The 22,540-nt window shown below is 57.4% G+C and overlaps 1 protein-coding gene and 1 long non-coding RNA gene across 2 annotated transcripts; one reads left to right on the forward strand and one right to left on the reverse strand.

The window, feature by feature from the left end:
• Positions 1–764: 764 nt before the first annotated feature.
• Positions 765–2,868, reverse strand: LOC135998342 (uncharacterized). The gene is made up of 3 exons (XR_010607530.1): positions 2,699–2,868; positions 1,484–1,591; positions 765–843 (listed from the first exon to the last, which is right to left on the reverse strand). It is a non-coding gene; the product is annotated as an uncharacterized LOC135998342 (long non-coding RNA).
• A 2,459-nt stretch (positions 2,869–5,327) lies between these two features.
• On the forward strand, positions 5,328–21,358 carry LZTS1 (leucine zipper tumor suppressor 1). The gene is made up of 4 exons (XM_065651671.1): positions 5,328–5,398; positions 16,079–16,548; positions 17,005–17,826; positions 18,829–21,358. Exons 2-4 carry the CDS (start codon positions 16,198–16,200, stop codon positions 19,492–19,494), a joined length of 1,839 nt encoding a protein of 612 aa, XP_065507743.1. The 5' UTR covers positions 5,328–5,398; positions 16,079–16,197; the 3' UTR covers positions 19,495–21,358.
• The last annotated feature ends 1,182 nt before the right edge of the window (positions 21,359–22,540 follow it).

The following is a 22,540-nucleotide window of genomic DNA, read 5'->3' on the forward strand; positions in this document are numbered from 1 at the left end:
TGGGGTTTATTACCCGCTTGCTCTCCCACCTCCACCCATGGAGATCCCATCCATCAGCTGCCTCCGCAAATCATAACCTGGGTTCGGAGCACACGATGCTCTAAAAGATAATACATCTGAGGGTCTGTGTACATCTGCCTTTTGTCTTCAACGCCCCGAGGAGCCAAATTTTCCAGCTTCTCTTTCTGGCCCTGAGGACTAGAAACTGTGTTTACTCTCAGGCTCCTGTAATGAAATGACACCAGGATGAGGCTTTAGAAGAATTCACGGTTGCATGAGATCTGGACTAGAAAAGCGAGACTTTGCGGTGTGACCGGGGTGTCCAGCTAACAGATACCCAGATTAGCATCGCAGATCAATACCGAGAACTGGGCAGCAACTTATCGCTGTTTTGCAACTCTGCCGGTCAGAGGAAGCTGCTTTGTTTAGCTGCAAAAGCAAACTTTGCTCGGAGGCTCCGGGGACGTAGTCTGGGCTTGTCTCTATTTTACCATCGAGCAAAAGAGAGGCTGAAGAGCAACCAAGGAGCTGAGATATGTTCTGATCATTAATTTTAATGGGGAAGGAACAGATGAAGCCCAGAAGTGGAAGAGGAAATTCCAGTCTGCCTTTATAAGCTCGGATGTGATACACTTTTCTCATGACCTTTGGGGTTTTTTTGCTACTAAACTGGCTGGGATTGGGACCGGGGCTGCTGGCTGCCTGTCGGGGCTCCAGGAAAGGGAGCTCAGAGCAAAGTCGGGTCTAAGAAGGCTTAAACTCACCAAGTGAAAGTCTGCTGCTAGGCTGGGAAAGCCACGTGGAGTTTACTTTTCATTCCGCCTTTGACTGGCTTCATTTTACCTAAAATTACAGAGTGTGCAAGGAGAGAGAGCAGAGAGCTAAGTGTGGTGTGGCTGCCACGTCACTTCGCTTAAACCCCATGGGGAAGAGTATGGCTGGAGGGGATTAACTGGATGGGTTCTCCCCTCCACCCCGACCAAAACAAGAAATATCCCCAGCCCGGGCTGGAAATCGCTTTGTGCAGCACAATAAGGACAATATCGCGTCAGGGCTATCAGCTGGTGGCTGAGCTGATTAATATGCATCACCCCATGCACGACAGCCTGGCAAAGGCTTAACGCAAAGCCCGCGGGACACGGGAGCAGCCACCACCAGCACCAGCCCGAGTCCTCCCTGCCCGCACACATAAGCTCCTCTCTCGCTATCTTGCACTTGCTGCTTTATTCTGCAAGATATCCCCGGGTGAGCACGTGTCCCCGCGGCTCCTCCGCAACGACGCCGAGCAGGTTCACAGCTTAGTTGTCACTTGTCACCCACCTGCCCCACCGAAACGATCAAACATTTGTTCTTCTGCTCTGCGTTTCATCTCCCAGTCCCAGGGCAGGGCCAAGCACGGCGCTTCCCAGCTTGGCCCCATGTCTGGGGCCTGTGTCGCTATTGAAAATTCATGTGCAAAAAATAAAGGTGTTATTTACTATACCAACAGCTTCATCCTGTTCCTTCAGAGCCCTCCAAACCTCCGGAGCATTTTGCGGGTTCATTTCCTTTTCCCAGTCTTGCCTCATTCTTCCAATATTGCTTCATAGCTCTGTAGGGGAAAAAAGTCATTAAACACACCTACTTCTTGCTTTTATCACTGATCTTATTATCTTGTAATATCCTTACAGAGCAGAAAATTAGTATGAACTTAGTTTAAGTTATATCCAATTTCAATGGATTTGTAAATAATTTGTTATCTTTAAAAAAGAGGAAAAACCCCTGTCTTTGTCATTCTTGCTTATCCTAAAATATAAGGAAGGAGGGACTCTATTCAAGCTATCCGTGCAAATCCACTTAAGGCTGTATCCAGGATGACTACGCTGAGTGATTAAGACTACTAGCAAGTGGAAGGGATGAGGGACTGACTCAGCGGGACCTGCCGGCCCTGGCGCTGCCAGCAGCACCCCGAGGTGCCAGACTCCGGCACCTCCAACTCCCCAAGGAAACAAGTCGCTGGGATTGCATCACCCGTTTGCAGCGAGGGTGCAAAAAGTGGAATTAAAATTTTTTTTTTTCGGTTGGATTTTGCTGGAGGAAATTTTAATCTCTCTGTTAATGAAGGCGGGAGACTGGGGCATGTTTGCAGGGAGATCTTTCACCAGGGCTCAGCTCCCAGCAGCGGGGAAATCCAAGCTCCGCGCTGCGCTGGTGGGACAGCATCCCCCTGGGATGATGGGCAGGGGCTGAGCATTCACCTCCTGCTCCCCAATACCCCAAATCTGGACAAGGGCCCTTTCCTCGCGCTCTCCAGGGCTCCCTCGCCCTGGGAAAGCTTCCAGGGGACTCGGGAGGTGAAGCAACACCACGTAGTCAGACTCGTTTGCGGGGGCGAGGACGCGGCAGCCGGGGCGAGTGCTGACACGAAGGGGATGGCGGAGCCGGGGAGGACGAGTTTCAGCCCAGGAGGAGCCGCTCCAGCACGAGGCCGATGGGGCGACGATAGTGTGGGACACGGCCCCCCCAGCCAGGGGACAGACAAGGGACACAGCGAGGCTGTGGCTCCCCCGTCCCCCCTCGTGACGGTTGAACTCCCGAGCTGCATCGCTGCAAAATCTGCCCAAGTCAGGACGATTCCTGAAAAGCTGCAGATACAACCCCTGGCCCATCTGGTACAAATAACTTCTTGGCTTTGCCGCCGTGTTTTGTTATGACTTACTATAGAAACACGAAGCTCCGCTCGACTGAAAATGAATCATAATTTTTTTTGTGCGCCTTTTCCCCTTGAGTGAAATCCTGCTAAACCATTCCTCTGCGCTCACACCAATACACTTTCCTCTTCTTCTTCCTCTTCTTCTTCTTTTTGCTCCTGCTCCTCTTCCTCTCTTCAGTTTTTAGGTCCTAAAATAGCAAATTCCAGCTGACTGCTTTCAAGGCAACAAGGCACCCGCAGGATTGTGGGAGCGTTGCTCAAATCAGCAGAGAAACCGACTAAGCTGCCAGGAAACAATATTAAAAAAAGCAGGGGGGTGGATCTCGTCTGCCGAGCGCCAGCTCCATAAATCAAAGCCCTGCGGTTTGTGCAGAGCTAAAACCTCACTTCTCCCGTGCTCCACCCCGGTGTAACTATTTTTGCTCGGTGTCAAACGCCCTGATAGTGGGAGCCGAGGGCTGGGATCCGGGCACACACCGGTGGAAGGCAGAGCAGCAGCAGACCTTGCTGCTCCGGTTTGGACCTCTTACCTGTTCACATGGCGTCAGAGCAAAGCAAAACGAAGCCCAGCGCCAAACCCCAGCCGCTCGCCTCGAGCCATGCCAAAGGCTGGCAACCGCGGCGTGACCATCTGCGGGACAAGAGCCCAGTCCCACGGGGACCTGCTGGGTGCACAGCCCCAGTTTGAGACTAGTAACCCCTGTGCCCCAGGACCTGCGCTCCTCTCGTTCCTGGGGGTCCTGCTGGGCCCACCTGCCTCTCCGGGTCTGGGCGCGTGTGCAGGGATGTGCACACTAATGCTGCACCCAGGACAGTTTCCCACGCCAGCTTTGGGAAGGGAACGGCCGCAGCTCTCCCGCTGCACACCCAGCCACCCGCCGTGATGTTCCAGCTCGCGCTGGGGCTCCCGTCTTCCCCGGCCCAGCTCCATCTCAGCACTGAGAGTGGCAGGAGCTGACGCGGGGCTCGGAGGAGCCGCCGGCTGCTCCCCAGCACGGCGCAGGTGTGTGCCGGCGTGGGGGGAGCATCCCTCGCTGCATACCTGACCGGGACACGGCCACGCAGCACCGCGCACGGGGCAAGTCCAGATGTGCTGCCAGCCACCCCGCGAATTCCTGAGCGCTGCGTCAGCTCTGCACGGCAAACAGGCTCGCTCAGCACATAGGAAACCTGCCTCCGTGTAGGAAGAGATTAACGACTAGGTGAGGAAGAAGGAGGCAAACAGATTTCCCCAGGGGCAGACGTACAGGGAGGGAAGGGATGTGGGAACACAACTGCACCTCCAACCTGGTTCCAGCTTCCCGGGGAGCAGCAGGACGCACCGAATGCTGCTCAGTGCTTGGGAATTCACAGCGCATGCGGGAACCTGGTTGGCTTCCTCCTAATATTGGAAAAATCACATCTGCACAAGCAGGATGGGCCTTACCTGTGGACAAGCGCCGCCTGCTTGGGCTACAGAAATTGATACCAGCCTGTATCGCTTCAGGAAGGTGATTTAGCTGGGATGCTCGAGGTTTTTACTTTAGACCATCCCTCCCCATGGCTCAGCACTAAGACGAGGCCAGGAGGGGTCAGGAGGCTGGTCTCCCCCACATTTGCACCACGGCACAGGAATTCCCAGCCCCACAGGTGGCCCTCAGCCCAGCCTGACCCCAGCCTGCTGCTCTTGGGACGTTTTTGGTCGTGCACAAACTCCTGCCTGGCTTGGCAGCGCTGGAGCCAGGATGGGAGCAGTCACCCGTGCACACGCCACTGTGGCTCAGCTCCCTCTTGTCCTGTGTTTATTTGTCTTTCTGCCCAATAAACGTCTGCACACGGGCACTCGCAGCAGAGCAGCCGAGGGGGGGCTTGTTTGCAGAGCCAAAGCCACTGAACTGAGCATCGGTCCGAGCAAGGCGAGGCCCTGCTGACACCTGGGACCCCAGCTGCCTCCGTGCTCCTTGTAGCTGGAGTAGGGCTGCAGGTACCGTGCCTCAGTTTCCCCATTTGCACCTAGGATGGCTCTGGCCACGGCCCCACCGATTCGGTTCCCTGTGGTCAGAGACCTGGAGAACGTGTCCTTCTTTCTGCCGCGAGGACTTGTCGTGGCATGAGCGAGACACACCTTGGCCCAGCCCGCTGCTCATCCCAAACGGGGGACATTGGAGACTCCGCTTCAAGTCCCTGCTCCAAATCAGGCAAAACAGGCTCTTCAGCCCAGACCTTTCCCGGCCGGGCGAGCTCCCTGGCTGCTGGCTGCTTTCCCCGGGCTCTCGGCTCTTTTCCCCAAGAGCTTTTCCAAGGCGCCAGGCAATCCCAGGGCCGGGCAGGAACGGGCGCACCGACGGTCCAAATCCGGCCGCTTTTACCCCAAGCACCTCTCACTCGTCCTCCGCTTTAGCATCTGCTCTGGCCCCAGAGCGAGAAAAGGACAAACCCCCCCACACACTTCTCCAACACACCGACACCCCGCGCTGCCGCGCCGGGGCTGCGGCCGCTTCCCCGCGGGGGCGGAGGACGGGACGGGGAGGGACGGGACGGGACGGGACGGGACGAGACGAGGGGGGCCGGCACACAAAGGCCGGGGGCTGCGGCGGGGCGGGCCGATGCGCGGGGCTGCAGGCTCCTCCTCCGCCGCCGCCGCGCCGGGGATGCTGCTGCCGGGCGCGCACCGGGAGCCCCGCGGAGCGCTCCGCCGCCGCGCAGAGCAGCCAGCGGCCACCCCAGGTGGGCCGAGCCCCGCGGCGGGGGACGGAGGGGACGCGGGGAAGGGGGTGGCGGGGAGCGCTGCGGGCCGCCCCGGGTGTCGCTGCGCTGCGGGGACAGGGGACGCGGTCGGGGGGCTGAGCTGCGCGGCCGGGACTCCCCCCGCTTGGCGCGGCGAGGGGGCTGCGAGCGGAGCGCGTCGTTTTGGGGTTCAGCGGGCCGGGCAGCGTGGCCCCCCCCCCGGCGCCCCCAGCACCTTTCCCGGCCCGACCCTGCGGTGACAAGGCGAGGGGCTCGGGCACAAAGGGTCGGAGCTGCCCGGGAGAGCGGGTTAAATCCAGCGCGCGTCCTCCCCCCCCGCACCGGCAGCACATCCCTCTGCGAGCTCTGCCAGGTCGGAGCCGCCTTCGGCTCCCACAGGGCTCAGCTCTGTCTTTTCCACTTCCTTCTGAAGTCTGGAAAACTTCTTTTCAAGGCAACGAGAAAATTCTGCACGTTCAGCACCTTGGTGCAGGCTGCTGCTGGCTCCACGGTCCCCACGCTCTCTGGGAAGAGAGAGAAAGGAGCAGATGCCTTTGGTTTGTTGTCATCAGTGTTGTGCCATCCTCGGGAAAGGGGCTGCCTTGCCCTTGGTGGAAATTATTTGCCCGTAGTGCCGGTGTGCGCGGGGTAGGAGGGGCAGCAAGCCGGGTGGGCAGTGTGGGTGGAAGAGGATTCGCAAGCGCGGAGGCTTGTGCGGACATCGGGTACCTCTGCGTGCAAATACTCACTGCATCTGGCTGCGGTATCGTTGCATGTGAGCGTGCAGGCAGGTAGCGCTGGAAGCAGTTTAGCCTTTCCTTGGCCAGGCAGGTCTGAGCGGCGATGCTTTCCTCCGGGTGTGCGTGCACGGTGCAGGCTGCGGGGTCTGGGCCGGGTTGTGCACACAGGTAGATGTGTGGCAGGCAGGTCAGGGCTGACCAGAGGATGCACAGCTCTCAGGGGTGCCCGCTCAGGTCCTGAAAAGCCAGGGATTAGCCTCTGCCTTTAAAAGCAGTGCTGGAGCGTTGCTGTGGCTGTGGCAGAAGTCAGCTCCGGGATGCTCCAGCTGAGCAATGCTGGGGGGTTTCATTCTCCCTCCTGTGTTAACAAGAGAGCGGAGACCTGTGAACTCCTTGCATGTGTGACCTGTGTGCTCATCGCAGAGGGGCTGGCATCCAACCCATTATCCTGAGCAGGCTTGTGTTCCCGCAGCAGCTACCGAGGTTGTCCAAATCGAGCTTGTTTTCCTCACTAGGGGCTGCAGCAATGGAATACGAGCAGGAAAAAAGTCCTTCCGAGTCTCCGCTGTCTGTCCTCCCGGTACCATCGCTCCAGACGCTGATTAACCTCCCTTTGAAATCATTGCCGGGGCAGAGCCTGCTCGGCTGCTCCTCGCCTGGCCCCAGCCTCCCCCGCCAGCCTGCAGCCACACACCGTCACACACCGTGTCCGTGAGCCCCTGTCACACACCGTGTCCCCAAGCCCTTGTCACACACCGTGTCCGTGAACCCCTGTCACACACCGTGTCCCCGAGCCCCTCCGTGCCGCGCCGACATGCCCGGCTCACACCTACGCCTGCAGCCAGGCTTTTCCGAGGGGCTGCAGAGCCGTTGTGCACTATCACCCATGCAATTAATCACCAGGGCCATTAATCAGTGGGACAAAGAATTGTAAGTGCAAAATTGTCAGTGCAATCAGCGGTGGGGGCAATTAATGGCAGCTGCAAAAGTGCACTCAGGAACACAATCGCACGCTCCGGGGGATGCTCTCAGGCTCCTGCCAGGCCGCCAGCCGCAGCCCTGCGGCACACACACGCTCGAGGGGCTGCAGCCCCCTCGCCCCCGAAGCCCCCAGCTGTGCCGGTGTCCCTCCTGCTCCCCGGGTGACCCTCCTCCTCTTGGCACCGCAGGCTGCTAAATTGGTCTGAAGTCGTTCTTTTCCACCCACCCCTTAGTCACTCTTCCCTGGCAGGCAGCGCTGCGAAGCGGTGGGAGGCAAATGAATGTGAAACTCAGGCAGGAAAATGAGATTTCAAGAAAAGCCGAGCCACCGAAGCAGGCGCAGGGACTTCCAGGGCAGGATTGCCGTGCCGAGGGTACGGGGAGCAGATCCCCAGGCACCGGAGAAAGGAGAAGAGCTAAGCCCTTGCAGATGGCAGCAACAGGGATGCTGCCCCAGGGAGCTGCTGCTGCTCTCCCGTCCTGTCCCTCCCATGGTATCCTTAGCCCTAAATCACTCTTTTTCCCCTCTTTGAAAGCCTCTGTTTTGCTGCGGGCAGGTACAGTCATGCTCAGCACACGCTCAGGTGAGGCATCTGCGGCATGCGGAGAGGTGGGCAGCCATGGAGCAGCCGCTCTCAGTGCAACAGGGAGCAAAACCCACCCGAGGGCTGGGTCGTGTACCTGCTTTCCTTGAGACCACCGGAAAAAGCCCTCCCCATCTCCAGCAGCTGAGCTCCAGCTTGTTCCGCGGGACACCGGCACCCGCAGGCATCCCAGCAGAGCTCGTGGTGCAAGGTGCTGCGTGGACAAGTGTGAAAAGATAGTATCACTGCAGCCTTTACGGGAAACCGGTGCTATAAATGTTCCGCAAAGCAGCACAGACAGGCAGAGAAAGGACCGTGGCCCGGTGCCGCTCGATATTAGAGCCACCCAGGCTTTCCTCGGGCAGTGCTGCCCTGTGCCCCAGGCACGAGACCTTAATCCTCAGCGCTTAGGAAAAGCTTAGCACTGCTGGGAAACTTGGAAGCCTTTTTTTTTCCCCTAGTCCCCTTAACCACTGACTTACATGTGGTTTAGAAATATTTCTTTTTCTTGGGAGGTCTTAAAAGTCCCCCCCCGCCCCGCCTAATTTATTTGCTATTATATGTGTACTGGCCACCCTTGGGTTTGTTGTCATGGTTTTTTTCCAGCTCTGTAGGTATAAGCTGCAGAGTGTCCGTCTGTGGGCAGGGAGAGCGAGGAGGAGCAGCGGGAGGAAGGATGTGGGGGGAGATGTGGGGCGTGCGGCCCCCGGGTCGGGGAGAGCAGCGGTGAAGGCGAAGGCGTGCGGTCGGCAGTGGGCAGGACCTCAGTGGCTGGTTGCCATCAGGGATTAGTTAAAAATAGCAGGGAATGTACAAAGATTTGGCACGTGGGTCACAAAGTCTTTCCTACACGGATTGTTCGCTGCCGTTGGGTTTTTGCGCTTGCTGACATGAAGAAAAGCACCCCCTTGGGCAGGAAGGCTCCAGGGGTTGTTTCCGAGAAGCCCTGAATGTGCATACATGTGGTCACTGCCTGGGTTTGGAGAGTAAAATCTGGGGGAAGGAGGACACTCCGTTGCACAAGCAGCTGGGATTAGTCTGGAGCTGCAGGAGCAAATACCGACCCTGCATCACTTTGCAACCGGCTCCTCTCAACAGCAGCACTGCAGCTCAGACCTTCCTCTCCCTCGCACACTGAAGTTTTCCTCCTGAGCTCAAAGGAGATCTCCATCCATCTCCTTTGCAGCCTATGGCCTCTGTGAAAAGGAGCTCCTTCCACCAGAGGGTAGCAATGCGTGTGCACGCTCTCCTCCTTAGAATAAAGGGATTTTTAATCATGTACCAAAGAACCTTATCTCCTGAGCCTCTGACTTTTAGAGGACCGAGCTCGCCTCCTTCTTTCTGGAAGAGAAAAAGCCTCCGAAAGGTTCCTCTTGTCATCATGCAATGACACAGAGCTATTTGCCAGCCATGGCATTTCCTAAGAGAAGTTTATCAAGGTTTCCTAGATGTAGAAGGGGTGAATTTGGCCACTTGCCATATTGCCCAAGCACGGATAACTATGGCAGAGGTTCTAGATCACAATGCATGTTGGATGGAACACTTAGGTGTTTAATTTTAGCAAGACATCAGTGGTAAGAGCAGCAAAAGCCAGAAGTGTCTCAACAGACACGCTCCTCTGAGATGCAAGTGCCTGTGTTGATTTTTTTAAACAATTAAATGACATCTCTGTAAGCCAGTTATGGATGATCTCCTTTAAAGGTTAATTGAATATTCCTCGCAATTTTGATGTACGTTTCTCTTTTGAGAGAATTGCTCCATTTGGCAGCCAGGCATTAAAGGGGTGGTTTTCAAAATGGGCCAAGTTAGAAAAAAAGAAGAGGAGGAAAATAGGAAGCAAGAGCTGAATTTGTCGTCTTTTCCTTCTGTGGCTGCTGCATTGAAGCTTGTTTGAGCAGAGCAGGGATGGGGCCATGGAACACTCTGGAAAGCAAGAGAGGGAGCTGAAGGATTAGAAGACAGCAGCAGCACAGCAGATGCTTTTTGCAGCAAGGACTGAGATTTGCTCTTCGTCAACATGCAGAAGTTGCCTTTGCTCAGCTCCCACTTGGCTGAGCATCATGCAATGTACAAAAATACCCATAGTTTAGCCAAATCTCAGCATAGCCAGTGTCACAGACAAGGCAGGACAGCACAGAAATACTGCACAGCTCAGTTTTGGGGCTCAGGTGCTGTGAAGCCAAGCACAGACTTGACATGGAGAAGTTTCCTTTGCTAGAAGATCTCCTGGCTGCTTTGCAACCACTTCGGAGAGGAGGAGAGACAATAAAAAGCAACAAAATTGCAAACAGAGCCCTGTCTCCATGGCAGCCTGCAGCTCCACTTCTAAATTTTCCCTGTACATGGAGAGGATGCTTCTCCCTGGATGCTCTTGGGGGAGTTTTGCAGCAGAAAGAGCCTTAGTCCAGGTACGTCCTGGTGGTTGGTGCTTGGGAAATAAACCCTTGGTGCTACCATAATGTCATAACTTGGGGAAAAAGGCTCACTGTCCCTCATTACTGTTTTACCCATAATTAGGGGGACAGCGGATGACATGTGCAAAGCCCGTGGAATCGGAAAGCTGGGAGGAAAGGTATTTAGGGCTCATCTCAAGTTACATGAAGTTCTTGCTATTTTTAGCTAGGCAGGCAAACCCTTTCCATCAGTCAGACCCCAGAGAACGCGCGTGGGAGACGCGTAGGACACCAAACCTCACCGGTCGGGCTGCGGCTCCGCCGATGAGCACCAGGCACAGACCTCGCCGCATGGGAGCTGTGCAGGCAGGGATTAAAGAACAGCATCTCTGCAGCTTCCCAACCACGCTCAGAGGCACTTGCAGGATGTACGGAGATGCTGAGCTGCCTCGGGCAAGCCAGCCCCTTGTAACCAGCTTTTTTGGATGTCCCCCCCTGTGCTCACACCCTGGCAGATTGTGTTTTACAGGGTCGGAAATAGATGCGCGAGAAGGGGCCTCGCGGATCCCAAGTGAAAGCCGCGCTCAGCTGTCACCCACCCCGGCACCAGCTGCCAGCCCCAGACGGTTCCCAAAATAACCAGCCCATGGTGGGGATGTGAGGGCCCCTCGCCCTCTGCCGAGGGAAGGCGACATCGCTTTGCACCCGCCAGCCTCGCAGGGACGGGCTGCCATGGGTGGTACCGTCCACCCCGGTAAGAGCATCCTCTCCCCAACAGCATCCCGGGGATGCACAAACCCCTTCCCAAAACTTGCCCGAGTCCATAGGTGGTGGCCATTCCTGGGCGCTGGCATCGCCACTCAGGTGTCCCTGCCACAGCCCCGGCGAGTCCACAAACCTGCGAAAGACAAAAGCAAGGACCAGAGCATCTCTGAGTTTCCAATTAGCAGGGCTTTAATTGCAGTATTAGTTACTCATTAGCAGGAAAAGCCAGATGCTCTTAGGAATTAAGTAAGCTGAAAAGATCTTTCTCCCCACCCCAGGAATATTTAGCTATGTCTCACACAAGCATTTCCTTTGTACCGGGAGCATGACTGATAGGACTGGTGTGGGTGCTGTGAATCACCCACGAGCTCCCAAACTCGTGTAGTGCGGGGCTGCCGGCAGGAGAGGGACGAAGCCACGAGGAGAGGTCTGGGTGTTTCTGGGTGCCACAGGCACAGAGGTGTCTTCGAGGGAAGGTTGTGAGCTGAAGGGTCGTGGAGTGGCATTTACCCTAAAACAGAGTGAGAAAGCATTTAGACTCTCGTCTAAGCCGAGCTGGGGATGTCACGGATAGGACTGAGAGGCACTTGCTGAAATATGTGGCACCAGGAGCATAAAGAAGAGCTATAGACCAAGCCAAGGTGGTGATAACACAGAGCGCGATGCTCCCAGAGCAGTGCTGGGATATTCCCACAATGCCCTGCGGTTGCTGTGCAGGGGCGATGCATCGTCTGGGGCCAGTTCCTCCTTGGGACATCCCCTCCCTGGGTCACAGGGGGACAGGGACAGCAGGAGGGTGGCCGGGACTGTTCCAAGCCCAGCTCCTGATAATGCTGTTTGGATTTGCTTTTCTATGGAGCTATTTAACATAAACGGCAGCTGTGCAGGGGAGAGCCTTGGCTTTTCAGCACCAGCAATCCCTCGTCGCTCTGTGCACAGGAAACGCGGGCTGGCCAGGGACATCAGCATCCCAGCACAGCCGCCTTTTAATGACACTGTCCCATCTCTAAAGCTTGCCCTGCCAATATGATTCATTGTTAATTCGAGAAATTCCTCTGATTCTAGTGCCGGCTTCCCCAAGCACAGCTCAAGCCAGTCGCCCACATCATCACGTGGACCATTTTGCCTTGTGCTCCCATTAAAGCCACTTGTTGACTCATCCTTGGTCAGGATCAGAGTCTCGATTGCTCGGTGGATGGAAAAGAGGTGTTTGTAGCAGAGGTGTTTGTAGCTTCTTCAAGCTCTTTCCAAAGCTGATGCTGAGTTTAGTGTTGATTTTTGGCTTTTCCAGCAGGCGTGAGCAACCTCAACCCGAGCTGCTCTCCAGCAGGAACTGGGTGCAAAGAACTCAGCGCTGGCAATACGCTTCGAAAAGGCTGCAGATTCCCTTTTTGTTGCTTTTTCCCCCCCCCCGCTATTGAGCAATTGCACCTTCACCTCCAGGGCCTGCAGCGGGATCACCGGTCCTGGCATCAGAGCCCAGCTGCCAGGGGACACCGGCGGGGACACCGGCTGCCACCGCCGCGCTGGCGCCAAGCCACCCACACCCCTGCCGGAGCCGCTGCCGGCGCCTCTAACAAGCCCCAGCCAGCGGGTGTGAATTCTCTCAGTGTTCATCGAAATAACATTAAGTGTGATGGACTCCTGGGCTATTAGAGTGGATGCAACGTGTAATTGAGGCTGGTTATTCTTCATCTGGAGTGTCCCCCTTCACTAATGGCAAATCAGGGCAGAACACATGGTGCGCCGCTTTGTGAAGCCCGGACTCAATTCACTCCCGGCCTCCCGATCAAAACGATCCCAATGAATGTCAATGAATGAGCGGCGGACAATGAGTTGGAGTGAATGAAAGCCTTGTCGCGGGGCCCTTCGCAGGCACCCAGCCACAATCGAGCACCGAGGACGGCGTCTGCCTGGGCGGTGCTCCAATTCAGCCCCATTAGCGTTGATTAGGGGGAAGATGACGGGGCCAGGGCGAGGTCGGCTCTGCCGATGGGGCTCTCCAAGCCCTGTTGCTGGGGAGAGCGCAACGAGCAGGTTTGGGAGAGCCTGGCTCCAGCTGCGGGCTGAGCGCCGGCCTCTGATGCTCACGGAGCCGGGGATGGGTCCGTCTCTTCAGCCTGGCGTTCCTTAGCATGTGCGGCTGGGCGTCCAGAAATCGGAATCGGGTTTTGATTGCGGATCCCAAACCCAGCTCAGTAGGGTTGCTGCACTCCCAAGTTTTGGATTAAACCATTCTCTTGATTAAAACGTAAGTCAGATGCTGCAGGTAGCACATGTGTGGCTTTTCACGGTGGAATTGCCCATTTTTTCCCCTGGGGACACATTCCTGGTGTCTCAAAGACCCGAATCACTGACGAAAACAGGGGCGCATCGCCGGGCACGGATCGAGGGAAGGGGGAAGGAGGTTGCTCCTGGATCCAGGCTCTTGGCAGCTGCTGCTGCTGCTGCTTCTGTATTATCTCCGCATCTCCCAACAAAAACCCAAATGTGTGGGTGCATCTGCACAGAAATGATGAATAATAATTCAAGAGGGGAAAAAGGAGTAGGCGAGAGAGCACGGGGAGAAGGAAGCTTCGCATACCGGGGGGAGAAGAACAGGATCAGCAGGGAGACAGTAACACAGCGATGCCTGGAAGGAAACGAAGGCTCTTGCTGAGCTGACCTGTCTGGGGAAGGCAGAGAGAAAGCAACTGCCTGTGAAAATATTCAGGGAAGAGGAAAATGCTCTGAAGAAACTGTGTTGTGAGGAGATAAGATGAAATTCCTGCAGCCCATTGAGAAAGGAGGCGATGGGGAGAGTCGCTCTCCCACGTGCGATTGCAGGGTAGGCACGACTGCAAGGAGTGTGGGATGCCATTCATTTTTTCCCCTCTATTTCTGCAAAAATAAGAGTGGGTGCATCCACGTGTGCAGCCCCTGATCCTGCGGGCTTGGCTCACGCTGTGCAGGTGTTTTTGGGGGGCTCCATCCCATGGGTGAGCATCACCACCCCATGAAGGGGTGGGGAGCACAGGCGCTGCCCCTCGGCACAGCACCGACCCGGGGGTCCCACCGACGTGCGGCTCGTGCCGTCGCCCCCTCCCCACCGCCGCGCCGACAAAAGAGCTTTGAGGGGCTTGTTTACAGAGGCAGCAGAGTGAGAGGGACCGGCCTGTGTCTTTTCTGGCTTTCGGTCCTCGTTAATTGGTGAGTGACAGGGCAAAGCACATTTCAGAGGGATCCCATTGAGCACCAAGAGCCCGGCGAGGCCGGGGGCTGCAGGGACAGAGAGGGGCTGGCACGGTGGCATCGCTGTCACCCAGCATGCAAAACCCCGTAAAATATACACGTGCTTATCAGTATCTATGTATGTACATAATGACTGGGTTTTGTTTGGCTCAGCAAACCCACCTGGCTCCCTGCGGAGTCACACAGTCACTGGACGCGAGGCAGGGAAAGACACAAGGATGTGCACAGACACTGAACAAGGAAGGGGGACGAGTGTGGTCCCCAGTTTTTGGAGGTGGCCCAGAGCCTGCGCCCTCCGCTCCCTCGTGTGCTCCCAGCTGGGCTGGCTCCGGAGCCTTTCTCTGTCTGCTGACGCTGCGCATCAATGCCAACTCCCCCACGGCTTTCAAAGTGCTCATTTTTAAATCGAAAGAGGGAAGAAGAAGCAAAAGACGTGCCCAGCCCTCTGAGGCATGTGTAGGAGGGCTGGGATTGATTGAAACGCCTCCTGCCAAGAGGCTGGAAAGTCCCAGCTCTCCCCCCGACACTTCTGCCTTCTGCAGGCACCCAAAAAAACCCAAGGGTGCGTCTGCCCAAGGGGCCGCTCCGTGTTTTAAGGCATCAAGGCCCCCCGACACCTCTGCCGTGTGTGTCTGTAAATCCACCGGCTGCTTTCCCCCGGTCGCTGGCACATGTTGAGCGCTGTCCCCGCGCTGCTGTCACTGTCACTGGCAGCTTTGCTGCTGTGACTTTGCCTGTTCCCTCGTGCAGGCACATCCGCGGCAGCGCGGTGTGGGAGCACGGGCTGGCGGAGCAGCCTCCCGTGCCAATTATCCCCTTCCCCGCAGCGATTCCTCCCCCCCAGCACACGTTGTGCCTCTTACCCTGCAAAAATGAATGAAACCGAAGTCATCGATCACTTTTAGCATATCAGCACCCAGGCTGCAGTTCAGACCTCGGTTCTGATTTACTTAATCTCTCAAAAATGGATTTAGGGATTAAAGCGGATATTCTGTCTTTCTGGGACTTTTCTTTGACACTTAATCAATCTGGGTGCCCAGGAAAAGAAAACAAGTAAAGCCGAGGGATGAGCACAGGTTGGCGTTGCCCTGTTCAGGATGCAGGAGCCTGCGCCTCCTGTAATGAAGGGAAAACACAGGAGCAACTCTGGGCCTTGAGGATGAGGCAGGGATGATGCTCTGGCACATCGTCCCTGCTCCCTCCTTCCCTCAACCCTCTCCCAGCCCTCTCCCACTGTCGAGTGATGTTTTACCAGGATTTAGCCCATTTTGATTACACACTAACTTCTGCCTACGAGCGGCTCTTCTCCCTTCTCCCCACCTCACCCGTTAATTATCTGTATGGAAGGCACATCTCCATTATAGCCCTGACACTGGGAGCCAAGTGTCACAAAGGCCACCAGGAGCCGGTATTTTGTTTTACCTTTTTTTCCCCGCATAGCAAAGAGAATTAGTGCACAGCCCCGCATACCTCTGAACCATAATCACAACACTTAGCACACACATAACGCCTCTCGTCTTCTTTAGTGCTGCACAGGCACTAAGTGTAATTAAGCCTCACAGCATCCCTTTGCAGGTAGGTTAAGAGGAGCACTGAAAATGGGAGAGAAATCAGGGAGCAACACAGGAGAGGTTGTGACCATCTCGCGGTGCTGAGTGTGGCTGTCAGGAGATGGGATCCATCCAGCCCGGCACAAGCAGGAGGCTCGTTGAAATTCATGCCTAGTAGGCACCCAAAGACCACCACAAATCCCTTTTCCTCCTTATTTCTAGAGTCCTGTATCTCATAACCCTCTGTGCACACAGAGCTTCACAGACCCGCTTTGCACAATCCCCTGCGCAAGACAATGCGGCTCGCACCCAAATGCAAAGCTGTGCTTATCGTCAGGAGCCGCCGCGCTCCTGCCGATGCCCAGATGATGCTCGACCCGCGGGCGCAGCGTCGCGCCCCGCTCCCGTTTCTCACCCTTCTCTTTCGCTCCCCCAGGCTCGCGGCTCCCGGGTGCAGCGAGGGCTTTGCTATGATCGCAGCAGCCGCCGGCTCTTCCCGCCGCCCGGACCCCTCGCCGCGCTCCCCCCGCCGCATGTCCCCCCGCCGGGAGCAGCATGGGCAGCGTCAGTAGCCTCATCTCCGGCCACAGCTTCCACAGCAAGCACTGCCGAGCCTCCCAGTACAAGCTCCGCAAGTCGTCCCACCTGAAGAAGCTCAACAGGTACTCGGACGGGCTGCTGCGCTTCGGCTTCTCCCAGGACTCCAGCCACAAGTCCGGCTCCAAAAGCAGCAAGAATGAGGATTTCTTTTACATCAAGGTCAGCCAGAAAGCGCACGGCTCCCACCGAGCGGACTATACCTCGCTTGCCGGCGGGGAGCTGGGCGGCCAAGCCGGGACGAGCGGCGTGGACTTCGGGACGCCCACGCCGCAGAAGCTGATGCCCTTTCCCAGTCAGCTGGAAGTGGTTAGTAGGGCACGCGGTGGCCCCAGAGGTGGGGGGTGTCCCCAGTGCCATTAGGTTTTTAGTGCACGGCTGCATCTGCCCTCGAAGTGGCTGCAGGTCCCGCCGCAGGGTTAGAATCATCGAATCACAGACGGGTTTGGGTTTGAGGGACCTTCCCAGCTCCCCCAGTGCCCCCCTGCCATGGGCAGGGACAACGGCACCAGCTCAGGTTGCTCGGAGCCCCGTCCAGCCTGGCCTGGGATGTCTCCAGGGATGGAGCATCCACCACCTCTCTGGGTACCTGGGCCAGGCTCTCACCGCCCTCAGCGTGAAAAATTTCAGCATCCTCCTGAGCCTTCAGCCCTTGATGGAGACCTGAGCCATCCCCGCCATGGGGGTCTTATCTTTGGGGGTACAAGGGATGGAGGGGAACAGAGGCCACGGTGTCTGTGCTGATGTCTCTGCTCTTCTCCCCAGGGTGCGGAGAAGCCGGCCGTGCGCCCCACCGCCTTCAAACCGGTGCTGCCGCGCTCCGGCGCCATCCTCCACTCCTCCCCAGAGAACGGGGGGCACCTCTCCCAGCAGCTGCACCCCTCGGACAAAGCCAAGGAGCAGGAGCTGAAGCCGGCGCTGTGCTCGGGGGGTCTGTCCGACTCCGGCAGGAATTCCATGTCCAGCCTCCCCACCCACAGCACCAGCAGCAGTTACCAGCTCGAGCCCCTCGTCACCCCCATGGGACCCATCAGCCGCTTCGGGGGCTCAGCCCACAACATCTTGCAATGCGCCATCATCCAGGACAGCAACATGATGAGCCTCAAGGCCATGTCCTTCTCCGACGGGGGCAACAAGATCCTCAACCCTGGCAAAGCCCCGCACCACCACGCCGCCGAGAAGACCACTTGCATCCGTTCGCCCATCTCCACGGATGAGTCCACCATCCAGGAGCTGGAGCAGAAGCTGCTGGAGAGGGAGGGGGAGCTGCAGGAGCTTCAGTCGAGCTTCGAGGAGAAGGAAATCAGCTCCTGCCAGGCGTATGAAGAGAAGCAGCGGCGCTGCAAGGAAGAGCTGGAGGGGCTCAAGCAGAAATGCAACAGCAAGCTCAAGCAAACCTCGCAGAAAACCCAGCGAACGCAGCAGGTCCTTCACCTCCAGGTGTTCCAGCTGCAGCAGGAGAAGAAGCAGCTCCGGGAGGAGCTGGAGAACCTCATCAAAGAGCAAAACCTGCTGGAAACCAAGCTGAGGTCCTACGAGAAGGAGAAGACCAGCTTTGCCCCGGCGCTGGAGGAGACCCAGTGGGAGGTAAGTGGCGCGGGAGCAGCCGGCAGCATCTCTTTGCTGAAAGCAAAGCGTGTGCGCGGGAGGCGACAGCCCCAGCGATAAACCACGCAGCTCTTCTCCATCTCTGTACCTGCGGCCAGCAGCACCAGGGGGGGCTGAGCAGAGCAGATGGTGCACACACCAAGCCCAGACTGCAGGAGACAGGTATTAAAGCCGAGGAGAGCCCCAGTCTGTCATGTGGAGGCTCTGCGAGGTATAATTGAGGGACTCACTGCCCCTCTTAACCCCTCAGCACTTCACAGCACGTAAGGAGGCAACTACTGCATAAAAAAACCCCTAGTCATTAAAATAACTTCGCCTTTCCAACCTCCAGCGCGGGGTTTTTCAGGCTGCCTGCCCCAAAGGAGCAGTAAAGCTGCCTTCCCACGGGGAAATAAGAATTGCTGGGACTTGCCGTGGCCATTTATTAGAGAGCAGTAAAACCTTCCGCTCTGTGCTTAAGCTTAATTTTCTCACTGATTGGGCATCGCTGAACAAAGACGGTTAAACTGCTGAAAATTCAGCAGCGAGCCTGCTCGCCCTCCTGAATAACATCCACCAAAATCATTTCACTGCGGCTGTGCAGGAGCAGCACAGCGATGGCCCGGCGTGCTGCAGAACGGGGGTTCGCCTTCCCTCCCTGGCGTGCACGGATTTCTCATATCACTGTCAGCGTCTCTATTTTATTTGCTCCACAACCGCTCAGGGTACATTTCTGAGGCACCTTTGCAGGCTGTTCGCCAGCCCTACTGGAATGCCAGCTGCAGGGTCCCACCACGAGCAGCTGGACGTGACCCCCCAGCTGTCTCCAGGAGCAGCTGTGCAAGTCACGGCCCCAAGCCTGGCAACATTCAAGAAGTGATGGGACATCCTCAGACACATGGTGTGAATTTCAAGGTTGTTCTATGCAGGGACAGGAGTTGGAGTCGGTGATCCTTGTGGGTCCCTTCCAACTGGGGACATTCTGTGATTTTATGATTCTAGGTGTGCCAGAAGTCGGGGGAGATCTCCCTCCTGAAGCAGCAGCTGAAGGAGTCCCAGACAGAGCTCAACACCAAGACCACCGAGATCCTCAGCCTGAAGGCTCAGCTGAAGGAGGTGAGGATGAAGATGGAAGGGCTGGAGATGAAGACCCAGGACCTGGAGGGCTCCCTGCGCACCAAAGCCATGGAGCTGGAGGTGTGCGAGAACGAGCTCCAGCGCAAGAAGAACGAGTCGGAGCTGCTGAGGGAGAAGGTGAACCTGCTGGAGCAGGAGATCGTGGACCTGCGGACGGAGCTGGCTGTGCTCAGGGAGCAGCTGAGCGAAGCCCGGGGGGCGGGCAGGCCCTGCGCCGTGGGGGACGATGCCCAAGCGCTGCAGGGAGAGGTGGAGAGGCTGCGCGCAGAGCTGAAGGCTGAGCGGGACAACAACGAGCAGATGACCTCGGGCTTCCAGCACGAGCGGCAGACGTGGAAGGAGGAGAAGGAGAAGGTGATTCACTACCAGAAGCAGCTGCAGCAGAGCTACCTGCACATGTACAAGAGGAACCAGAACCTGGAGAAGATGCTCCAGCAGCTCGCCGCGGGGGAGGACGGCAAGGAGCCCATCGAGCTGGACATACCCGGTGCCGACGTCCCCTACGAGGACATCATCGCCACCGAGATCTGAGCCGGGCCTGCCTTCTCCTCCCTGCAGCTCGAGGGAAGCGCTGCCCCACGCCTTGTACAGTCCAGATGAGCCATGTATTTATTTGCGGAGCTGGCGGCCTGGCCGGCTCACCAGCCCTTGTCCCCTCCCCGCGTCGCACCGCGGCCGTGCCCTCCGCCGCCCGTCGTGTTACAGAGGTGAACAAGCCACTCGTGCCAATGGTGACGTGCCAGCAGCCCCCCCTCGCCCTGCTGCCGCCTCGGCAGCGTCCCCTCTGCCCCCTTGTAGGACCGAGAAGCCGGGGACGGGGGCCGTCAGGGAACAGGACTTGAGCAAATAATCTCCCGTCGCGTGACGAGGTGATGCAGAACTCCCAGGGGACGCTGTGCTCCAGGCGCAGAGGGATGCCGTGACGGCACAGCTCCGGGGACAGGGACACCACAGCCCTTCCCGCCGTCCTCGAGAGGAACCACAGCGCGTTTCCAGCCTGGAGGAAGCCCCACGCTGCTCTCACACCTTCTCAACCTTCCTCCGGTCGGTGCCATCTCCAGGGCACCAAGGAGCCGCCTCCTGCCACCAGCACAGGCTGCACATCCACTTTTCCCGTCCTTCAGCTGCTGGAGCACCTCGGGCAGGAGCCTGCCCGCACACACGCACACCCTGCACCCCGTTACAGCCGACACCCCCCGAAATCACCTTCTACTAAGGAGCACGGCCCAGGCTGCACCCGGCGCATCCCTCCTCCCGGACACGGCCACATCCAGCCCAGCTCACACACACGAGGACTCAGCGTGCCTGTTCCCCAGCTGCCAGACGGGCAACTGGATTTAAGGATTAACAGGAATTTCCAAGGCATGGTCAGCCGCGAGGAACGGAGGGGGAGATGGGTTGTGTTTGCCCCACGTGCTCTCGCTTGCTGCAGCCATCCCTCCCGGGAACCCCGGCTGCCTCATCTCCACCCGTCCCCATCCGTCCTTGCGATCCCATCAACAGGAGCTGGTTAAAAAACAAACCTCAAACCAACCACTTTCATGTTGTTTCCCATCCCAGCTCTTAAAATTTCCTCCTGCCGCCAGCAAGCAGATAACAAGGCTCCACCACACGTCACCAGCGGTGACTCCCCTGTCCCCCGGCATCCAGCTCACCAGGGGGAAGGTCTCCAGCCGGGACCGCTCTGTGCCAGTGCAATGGTGTTTTTAATGCAATGTATTTGTTTACCCAGCCCAGGAAGCCCCGTCCCAGGGTTGTGGGGGGATCTTGCACCGTCCCGCGCCACAAATTCAGCCAAGGGCTCAGAGCTGTGCACAAGCAGCACAATCCACACCCCTCACCCCATTCGAGCAGCCCGTAAAGGTGACACACGGAAACCAGTCTGTGCCTTCTGCACCTGCCCCCAGCACCCCCCACACGCCATCCTGGCATCCCAGTCTGTCCCAGCACAAAGCAAACCTTATCCGTGGAAGAAACCCAGCCTCCAGTCCCAGCCCCGGGGCTGTATGTCGGGGCCGTGTCAGGTCAGGCAGCCTTAGCCCGGACCCCTGGAAGGATGTTTGGGAGAGAAGCCCAAGGGATGAAGGACAACACCCTCCCCAGGAGGGATTTTCTGCATCATCCAAGCCATAGCCCTGCGCCGAGGGCTCCGCACCCCACGTCACCCAGGGCTTTCCAGTGCCAAACACGGTGCGAGGGGAGCAGAGCCCTTCCTGCCCCTGTTCCCGCTCCCGCCGGCCTCGGTGACACCGTCCCCGGTCCCCGTGTCCCCCCAGCCCGCGCTGTGTGATGTGATCGCCGGAGGCATCGCCGTGCTGCCTTTGCACAACGCCGTGTGTGACCGTCCGCATCGCAGCCTGTACAGATAATTATTTTTCTGCAGGTTTTTTTTTTTTTTTTTGATGTTATTTCTGGTGACCGATGTAAACTACTGGTAATTTTATGTTTTTATTTATAAATAAATTTTTAAAAACTTCCTTGGCCTCTCCGAGTGCCTGCTTTGGCCGCGTCGGGAGGGTTTTCATTGCCGGCGAGCAGCAACGCAGGACAATGCTTCACGTCCCCCCCAAGCCACAAACCACTTATCGTGCACACCAAGATCCCCCCGGGACATCTTTCCACCTGGCCCTGGCTGTTCCCAGCCCTGCGAGCACTTTGCTGCGTGGGCAAGCAGCGTTATCTCCGCCATGCAGCTGGGATAATAACCCGCGCATGGAAAAGCAGCAACATGGGAGCATCAGAAAGGAGCAGATAATCCCCCTGATCCCGCGCTCCGCAGGTTTTGCCCCCCAGCTCTGCAGGTGAGACCGATTTTCATCCCAACCCACTGTCCCCAGAGCGGGCAGGTTCGGCTCTCCAGCCAGTAGAGAAAACAATTACAGAGGAGAGAGACAGCAAAAAAACCTTAATGAAAGACAAGGCCGTGTTTTGACTATCTAAGCTGTTTTCCTCCAAAACAAATGGACTCGGAGCCTGTTTGCACTGCACAGATCTGGTGGTTTCGCAAGTCTAAACAGCACAGGGGGAGATAAAGAGGGAGGCTGGGGGACAGAAAATAGGGGGAAAACACTCAAATAGCAGAAAACGCTGTTTGCCCTGACTCACCCGGCACGGTGCCCCAGCACGGGGCAGGGTGGGGGCCCACGCCGTGCACAGGCTGTTCTGTGCCCCCGAAAAGGGCACCTGCCAACGCTTTCCAGGGAAACACTGGCTTTGCTCCTGCTGCCCCAGGCACAAGGGAAGTTTATTTTTAGAGCCTTTGAAAACTACTGAGGAGGAAGGAGATGGAAAACCACACACGAGGGCTCTTCTCCTGAGCAGCATCTTGTGTTACAAATCCCCCCGACCATCGCCTGGCCCGGCGGCGGTGCTGCCGGCTCGGCCGAGCCCTCCCCAGCCCGGTCCGTGTGCACGGGTGGAAGGGGCATCAAGGAGGAGCCCCCAAACCGACTTTTATCCCAGGGGACATCCCCGTCCCGCAGAAGTTGCAACCACATTGCAGACGCTGCAGCACAGCAAAGCAGGGACTTACCAGGGCTGAGCAGCAGCAGAGGAATCCAGACAGGTCCGGCATCCC

Source organism: Caloenas nicobarica, chromosome 25, assembly GCF_036013445.1.
Source record: "Caloenas nicobarica isolate bCalNic1 chromosome 25, bCalNic1.hap1, whole genome shotgun sequence".
Taxonomy (NCBI): Eukaryota; Metazoa; Chordata; class Aves; order Columbiformes; family Columbidae; genus Caloenas; species Caloenas nicobarica.